The sequence below is a fragment of the Ochotona curzoniae genome, unplaced genomic scaffold (assembly GCF_017591425.1).
Source record: "Ochotona curzoniae isolate NIBS_2020 unplaced genomic scaffold, NIBS_Ocur_1.0 contig_498, whole genome shotgun sequence".
NCBI lineage: Eukaryota > Metazoa > Chordata > Mammalia > Lagomorpha > Ochotonidae > Ochotona > Ochotona curzoniae.
The window spans coordinates 136,850-146,014 of record NW_024466445.1 but is presented as its reverse complement, the minus strand read 5'-3'; the positions used below and the strand labels follow the sequence as shown (position 1 = coordinate 146,014).

At 40.7% G+C, this 9,165-nt stretch overlaps 1 protein-coding gene and 1 pseudogene across 1 annotated transcript in view; one reads left to right on the top strand and one right to left on the bottom strand.

Annotated features, from left to right (window-relative positions):
* Positions 1 to 343: 343 nt before the first annotated feature.
* On the bottom strand, positions 344 to 1,598 carry LOC121161980 (annotated as a pseudogene).
* Positions 1,599 to 1,760: 162 nt separating this feature from the next.
* Positions 1,761 to 9,165, top strand: part of LOC121161977 (putative vomeronasal receptor-like protein 4) — a 40,686-nt gene continuing 33,281 nt past the window's right edge. Inside the window, exons 1-2 of the mRNA XM_040988725.1 lie at positions 1,761 to 1,829; positions 6,641 to 6,796. Of these exons, the coding sequence (XP_040844659.1) occupies positions 1,761 to 1,829; positions 6,641 to 6,796 (225 nt within the window). The remainder of the gene's footprint in view (positions 1,830 to 6,640; positions 6,797 to 9,165) is intronic.

Here is a 9,165-nt window from a genome sequence, read left to right as displayed (position 1 = left end):
CAAAGGTGGGTGGACAGAGACTTCATGATAAATTGGCTACAGAATGTGAAAAAAGCTCTTGATGACTTAAGAATGGTTTCCATGTTGCTTGAGCCAAATAGGTGTTTATGCCGTGTACCACCACATTCCCTGCTTAACGTTCCTAAGTTTCTTTTTCTTCATGGTTTTCTAACAAATTAGTTTTCCTGAGTATGATTGTAAAAATGTTAAGCTTTCTACTAAAGTATAAAGACAAATAGAACGTTGATGCACAATACAAACTCTTCACACAGCATCAGCGGGCAGAAGGAGTGATTACTGCTCTTGTGATCGACCACCCCTCAAAAAGACTGAAGCAAAGGAGTCAATTATCTAACACACTCTGAAGTACATTGATTAGATGCTTGAGCCCTTAAGCGTATCCCTCATCTATGCTGTTGCTAGGAAACACATGAGGAAAATCTATCATTCGCACTTCCACTTCTGAAATCTCTTGACAACCAGTAAGCAGATGGTAGAAAACTTTTTCCAGTTGGGAAAGTACATTTCCATTTCAATGCTCCTGTGATAAGCTCTTCCACCCATTGTCTTGCTCTCTACTTTCAACTTTCAGTGAAGTCTGACTGTGATGCTTTTTTGAATACATTTTTCTGTGCCGAGCATACATCTTGGATCAGCTTTTGCCTATTGAGGACTCTATTTTTCCATTTCCTGGGGAATTTGACAGATGGAAGTTATTGTTGAACTCCAGTACTTCCGTATTTGACAGGGGTCCTTTGGACAAAAACTTTTCTGCCAGAGTTCTGTCATTGGACTTTGTAGTGGCTATCTGAGATGAACCTTCATAAACAAACAGTAATGAACTTGCATAAAAGTTAGGCTGATTCTGGCTTACAAAACCAATGAAGAATTTTCTCAATCTTCTGAATACTGGCAGAAACAGCATCTTTTCTTAATCATAATCCATTATGAAAAGACTTGGAGACTTCATCCTTAATAGTTTCTTTTGTTAAGCTTCTTCCATGGTGCTGGTTCTGTGTCTCATACCTATCAGAATGAACATGATACACCTTCATGCCAAGCACCAGTAACCCAATCTCTTCCATTAGTGGGTACTTGCTGACCTGCTGCTGAATCTTCTCGGACTATGGAAAAGGATCACAGCTTTTTCGTCCAATCTTTACATCCATTGTACAAGGCTTATTAAATTTGTGGGTCACATCTTCCAGTTTCAGATATAAATCATTTGGTGCAGTGGGAGGTGACAAAATGCCAAAATAATTCGGCAAATATTTTCGTAGCTCTAGAAGAACACTGTCATTACAATCAGCAGCATACACCATATTATAGAATTCCAGCTCTCTTGGGCCCCTGGGAAGAGGCTGTAACTGTTTCAAAATTGTGCCATCTGGATGCTGTAGTATGCTCACTTTGTCCTTCCCATACATGTGCCAGGCCACCTGATGCAAGGGGAGCATGCAGCCCTTGAGGAAGCATAGCCTCCCGCCCGCCGGCGGCTGTGGGGTGTCTTTGGGGGCGGCCTTGCTGGCCCCTGGGGTCCGCATTTCTGGGGGGCCGGGCGCCTTGAGCCTAAGGTGGGATGGCGGTTCCATTGCCATATTGGAGCATACAAGCAGCAGCAACAGCCAGAGCAGGGGAAAAAAAAAATGGGGCTGAGGGAGGGGGCGCCAGAGAACCGGGGATCGCTCAGGCTCTGCAAGGAGGCCCGGGGTTCCCGCGGCTGGTGCCTGCTGAGGCCCAGGGAGAGGGTCCATGACGCTATGGAGGCGCCCAGCGCGCCCCTGCCCAACTCCGTGGTCCCTGGACACGGAACCGAGCAGCGCAGCGGCGTCAGGAATGCTGATTTCTACTGGTTCATATTTCTTTCCAAAGAATACCTAATTAGGCAGCTGCATGTCTGAATGGAAAAGTACTTGACTCATGACCCTGGCCTCCATGAGATTTGTTACTGTGGAAGAAGGACAGAAAAAAAAAAAAAAAAAGAAATTTTTTTAAAAACACTGCTTAGTGTACTTTATTTTGCTTTTTTTTTTAAGATTTATTTATTTTTATTACAAAGTCAGATATACAGAGAGGAGGAGAGACAGAGAGAAAGATCTTCCGTCCGATGGTTCACTCCCCAAGTGAGCGCATTGGCAAGTACTGCGCCACTCTGAAGCCAAGAAACAGGAACCTCTTCTGGGTCTCCCACGTGGATGCAGGGTCCCAAAGCTTGGGGTCGTCCTTCCCTGTTTTCCCAGGTCAAAAGCAGGGAGCTGGATTGGAAGTGGGGCTGCTAGGATTAGAAGTGGTGCTCATATGGGATCCTGGCACGGCGCGTTCAAGGCAAGGACTTTAACCACTAGGCCATGCCACCGGGACCAAAAAAAAAGAATAAAAGCATGTGATCCTAAAACACAGAAACCTGTCTCCAGGAGTGTCAGTATCTGAGATTTCTATCTATCTATCTATCTATCTATCTATCTATCTATCTATCTATCTATCTTTTTATCTGTGTCTCTAGCTTGCTAGCTAGCTATCATCTATCTTTCCCCTATCTGTCTATCTATCTTTACAAAGTGAAAGGCTTTACAGTATAAATCTCTACTGCAACAGAAAGTTACAATACACAGCCACAAATCATAAACTTTTCATTGTCATCAAAACTAATTGTGAGGTCAAAATTTGAAATTGTCATCAGAAAATTTGATATCATAATCAATTGGTATGTGATATCCCACCATTCTGATATAATAAACCTAATGGTGTGATTTCAGAGTCATGCAAGAAAACTGGATCTGATCAACCTGTAACTGTCTGATGGCATAACCAATTGCTTTGTCAAAAGCAAGAATTTTGCAGTTATAATGAATTTGAATTTGAATGTCATAAAACACCAATCTATGAATATCAAAACAAGTGAAATCATAATCAATTGGCAAGAGAAAGCCATATTCTGATATCAACCTAACAGTATGATATGATCAACTAGGAAGTCAGAAAATGATAATTGCACAATTATCATTATCATAGAGGCCATAAACCATCCATTAATAAAAAGCATTGCAAAATCTTAATCAATTTGTGTATGATCCTTCACCGTTCTGATGCAATAAAGCTCACCTAGTACTGATATAATCAGTTGTAAGTCATATAACTCTCATGACCATAATGAATTTTGACGTGAAAGCAACCATTGTATTATAATAATAATTTTATATCATAAATCACCATTCTGCTTTCATAAACCAGTTATTGCACCCTCAAAACCAATGTGATGTGTATAAATCAAGAGAGTCTTTTATTCCACAGACATTGAATATGCCTTTTTTATTCATCTACACATGAAACCTTCTCCAGCACTGATCACATTATAGGTCACAAAAGAACTCTCAGTAAACTTTTTCAAATATCAGAATCATCCCATGCATGTTTTTGATTGTATGTCTAATAATCTTACACATATCTTTTTGTCTATTTGTTCTTCAGAGATTATCTGTGTGATATATACACACATTATCCCACTTGTTTTATGTTTTTTTTTTTTCAAAAAAGAATGTGGCTGAAAATACTTTCTACCCATGTTTTTAATGTCATTTGGGAAGTGAATAGTAGCAGGGCATTTTCTGTATCAGCTAAGAAGCCACTTGATATGCATGTATCCTGTCTCAGAGAGCCTGGGATGGAGTTCTAGCTCCACTACCGACTAAAGCTTCCCACTAACATGGTTGGAAATTGAAGTGGCTCAGATAAGAACGTCTCCTGTTCAACTCATATTACAATCTTGCATTTCATTTAAGTCTGGCATTGACCTGGATATATCAGATATTTAGGGAATGAAATAATCATTGATAAATCATTTTCTCTCTATTGAATTAAACAAGCAAGATAATATTTGAAAAAAATTAGTGAGAAAATTATCAGTTTTGAACACATGATTTGAAAGTTACTCAAACTATCCAATTGAAATTTATATATATATGTGTAATAAATACATATGTAGGGATTTATTTTTATGTTAAAGGCAGACTGTGCAGAAGAGAAAAAGAGATAGAAAGAAGACATTCTATTTCCTGGTGCATTCCCCAGGTGAGTTGTAGAAGCCTCTCCTGGGTCTCCCATATGGGTGCAGGGTCCCAAGGACTGGGGCCATCCCCTGCTGCTTTCCCAGGCCACAAGCAGAGAACCAGATTGGAATGGAGCATCCAGCACAGGAACTGTCACCCAGATGGCATAGATGCAAGTGCCACAGGTTGCATGCAGGTCTGCTGAGCCATCAGGTCAGCTTCCAAATATATTTTTAATGTTGTCAGTAATATTCAAACGCATAAATTATACCATAAATGGGATTTGTGTACTTAGTGTCTTCACTTAATGGACTTATACATTGTTGCATGTGAAAACACTTTGGCATGTCAGACACAGCTAATGCTGTGAGCAATCCAAGAGAGTTCCTAACATCGCAGAATTTACCAAGTGTAGTGCAGGATAACCCTCTGTAGGAAAATCCTAAGGCCATGTTCAATGAATCAGGATGACATCCTACAGGACTACACAATTTTGCTTTCTGACTTCCACATAAGAAAAGAAAGCATGCCCAGTTACACATGAAAAACAAGATAGCCAGGTCATCTAAGCCAACAGAAGATTTTGAATATTTCACCAGAAGATGGATAGATGGACAGGGTGAAAAACACTCCTGGACAGGCTTTGCAGCAAGCACCTAGGTCTGTGGACACACATAGGCAGACAAGGACAGCCCATAGACCCAGGAAAGAACTTTCCAACTCCAGTATGAGGAAACCAACAACTTTTCAGGGTAATCAAACCCATTCAAATAACACCCTTGGAATATTGTGTCCATTGGTATATTTTAGAGGAAATATAGGTAACACCAAATGACTAAATCTTTTCCTTAGGATTGATGCAGACTTTCAGCAAGGAGTGGCGCACTCCTTCTGCCCTTCACCATCAGACACAGGAGAAACTGCTGAACCATTTGTCTCACCCAAATTTACCAGTCCGCAGTATTGAGTCACTCCGCATAAATCAGAGGCCCTCAGAGGTCTGCAATCCCCTCATCCATGTAATAAAGATAAAAATAAAACTTTTAAAAGACCAAAAAAATAACCAAAAACATCGACAAAGTAATTTTGTAAAAGATACATTTATTTTCAATGGAAAGGCAGATTCACAGAGAGATGGAGAGACAGAGATCTTCCGTCTGCTATTTGTCTCCCTAAATTGCTGTGATGGCTAAAGCTGAGCAGATGCCAAGACAGGAGCCTGGAGACAAGAGGCTCTTGCAGGTCTCCAACAAGGGTGTAGGGTCCTAAGGCTTTGGGACATTCTCCTCTGCTTTCTCAATATACATCCTCGGAGCTGAATTACAATGGAGCAGCCAGGACATGAACGGAGACCAATGTGGAACCCCTGTGTTGTTGTTGTTGTTGGATTAGCCTGTTGAGTCCATGTCCCAGCCCTTAAAATAAATAAATAACAAAAATGAATGTTTGGAGTACACTTATAATTGAGAAATGCTTCATCCTTGCAACGTTGGCCATGTGTAAATAGTTGCTATGTATGAAAAGCTGAATGAAAAGTTATATTTTACATTATGAATTGTGCTCAGTATTTGGAATTCATGCACAATGGTTAACTGAAGAGTGTTTGAATAATAAAATGAGACAGCATTTTGGGAAGCATCACAATATTTGTGAGAGGTAGGACATGACCCTTCAGAGAGCAGATTGTGAAGACCCTCACCAAATGTGAGAAATAGGATATATCACCTGATGTTGAAGTATAGTGAGTACAGTCTCACAGCCATGATGCCACTTGGAATCCTTGCTGTTCCACTTCTGACCTAGCTCGCTGGCAATGCACAGGGGAAAGCAGCAGAGGGTGGACCAAATGCTTGAGCCCCTGCACACACCCAGGAGATATGGAAGAGACACCTGTCTCCTAGTGTCAGACATGCTCAGCTCAGTTCCTGTGGTTATCTGGGAAAGGAGTAAAAGAGGTTTGAACATCTGCTCTGTCTTTCTATCTCTTTGCCTCTCATTTAAAACATATAAGTTTTGAAAAAACACGTTCTTTAAAAGGAGAGAAAAATGGTAATTTTTCCTCATGAATCGTGAACAACAAATGCTGATTAATTCTTCAGAGTTGCAGTTGATTACCTTCAGAGACACAGTATCTAAAATCACCATGATGCGATTTCACTGCAGCTGTCCATTTCCCATGGAAACCCTGAAGGACCCACAGGAATGAGGGACTGAGGAGTAAGGAGATTGAACCTTTTGAAGAGTTTTCTCTGGACAAGGTTTTTAGCATCAAGCCAGGTATGAATCTCTCCCAGATTGTGTCTACAGACAACCAATCTCCATTCGTTTTTGAAAACAAGATAAACGCTCAGAAAGGAGGTCCAACCATCAGTCCTGCCCACTGGGCCTTTGTGCGCATGCCTCATGACTGGCTGGGGAGAGGCGTGAAGTGCGCATGCGTCTCATGGCGTTGCTTGGCAACACTCATTGTGACTTGAGGTGGGGAATCTGTCAGGGGCCAGACCTGGGGCTCACCTGCAGGGCTGACCTTGTGTTCCCCAGGCTGGGAAAACCGCCAGTAGCACTGTCTGTAAAGGTTCTGCCTCCTATTGAAGACAGACAAGTGTCTACTGAACTCCACCAGGCATGACGATGACAAATGGGATAAACTCCGGGACTGCCTGCTAGACGAAGATCCTGACAAACTCCTCACAGAAGCCATAGAAGGAAGGAAAGTGAAGAACAGCAGCTCCTGCTGCTCAGGACAGAAGGTAGGAACCCCGGGGACCAGACCAGGTAAATGGGGTTGCGGACCACCTTGGGTGCTGGGAAGGTGGCAGAAAGGGCGCCTCCTGAATCAGGCACACGTTCTTGTGACTGGGGACTCCAGGTCTCAGCCCTGGCAGGTTCACCGCACTAGTTACACTTCATATTACTAGGAAAAAGATAAACTGTAGTGGGAAGTTGTGTTGACTAGGTAGGCTTTGGGTCATAAAACTAATGGCTGAATGAGTAACAGTAAAACTTTGGTTCAGCAGTTGTGTTGTAGTGGTTAAAACTGTTGCCTGTGATGCCAGAACCAAATGTTGGCACCACATCATGACCTGTCCACTTCCAGTCCAGCTCCCAGCTAATGATGTGCTTAGTTAGGAAAACCAAACTAAAGTGCTCAAGTGTCTGTGCCCCAGTGACCCAAGTGAGAGATTTGGTTGGAGCGCCTATCAGTTTTTTTTTTTCTCCCTTTCTCATCCTTCTCTTGCTCGTTCTCTGCCAGTCTCTCTTAAATCTTTCAAATAAATAATTAGATCTCTGAAAAATTTAAAACTTTAAAATATACAGTGTAGCAAACGTACTAGCAGAAAACACAAATTTCTATGAATTCTACAGTGGAAATGAAATTACTAAATGCCTGAAGATCACATAATTCTAAATGCTGATTTCTTAAAAATAAAATTAAATCCACCCTGGTGTTGGGTGTCTGGTAGAGCACTTTGTGCACTCTTTGGAATGCCCATAAACCACACAGGATGCTGGGCATGAGTCCTGAGCCCCCTTCCTCCTGTTGCTTTCTAGTCTTGTAGGGAGACTCAGATGGAGTTCTAGGCTCCTGCCTATGACCTGGACCAGCCCTTGCAGTTGTAGTGGAATGATGTAGTGGATGGGATCTCTCTTTTTCCCCACTCTCAAATAAAACACATCTCCTCTGGAAAGCTGCATGGTGAAATGCCATTTGAGGCTCTGGTTTGTTTGTAAGAAGAAATTAATTTTCTTTCTCCTCTGATATTGTATGTTGACCAGAGGTTCCCTCTGTATTTCAGCCAGCTCATTTTCTTGAATTGTGGAATGTTCCCTCTCACTCTTCCCTAGAGAAGGCACCATAATGTGGTTTACCACTCAGGTGAGCTGTTTTCTGCAAAGCATTCTTCCAGGCTCTATGCAATCACTTCCTCAAGATCAACATATTTTCAAATTTTATCAAGCAGAGATATAAACAACCCAGGATGTGTTAGTCTGTGTAGTCTGAGCTGGACACCACATTATGTCCTTAACATTTGTAATTTCTTGTAGTTATCACAACAGTTTTTGAGAAGAATATGTTATTGCAAGTATTATTTACACCTCGGCAGCTGTGATTCAGAAAGGTGTATTAGTTTTTCCTAATTCCGCAGTTAACCAGTATCTGACCCATGATTTGGTGCTCCCCCTGCCTGGCAATCTAAATCCCAATTCTGTTCCTTAGCCTAGATTTATCATGATAGAAACACTGGTATCAGACACCAACTCCATATAACTTCTGAAACTCAGGGCTGGGTTAACTGTGCACTTGTACCATCATCTGCCACCTTCCCAGGCCATCAGCAGGGAGCTAGAATAGCTGGAACTCAAGCCAGTGGTCGTTTGGGCCAGCACTCAAATGGAAGCTTCACAGGCTATGCCACAATGCCAAGCCACCTTTTAATTCAATCCTGATAAATATATGTAGTCAAGGATTTGTTCATTTCAGATTTTCCAATTTGGTGGTGTATAGAATTGTTCAAAGTAGTTTATTATGATGTATTCCTTTTCATCTCTAATTTTACTTGATTTTTTTTGTATAGAGAAATTCTTATTTTGCTCATATTCTTTAAAAATGGCTAGCATTGTTGCAATGTTATTTGTTTTTGTTCCAATTCCATTCATTTTTGCTGTTTTTTAAATCATTTATTGATTCCTGCTAACTTTTGCTTTTGAAAAAAGTCCTTGAAATCATTTACTTGAGATATTTCTATTTTTTGTGCTTATTGTTATAAATGATCCTCTCCATAATGTTTTTGCTGTATTTCAATGGATGTTGAAATTTTGTATTTTAATTTCCTGTCTTCCAAAATGTTTTGTCAATTTTTTCAGAGACACATATGAAATACAGTTGCATAATTTTCTTCAAGAAGGTTTTTTATTTTGCTTTCAATTTCTTCAGTGTCACATTATTCATTCAGTGGCATGTTTAATTTCATTTAGCTTTAGATTTTCCAGTTTTGTTCCTACTGTTTATTTTGTTTTTGGATTTTTCTTAACTGATATTCTTAATTGAGATTAATTTATACGTTGATATATGGTCTCTCTTAAAATGTGCACATGTGGTGATGAGTAAATTGAATAA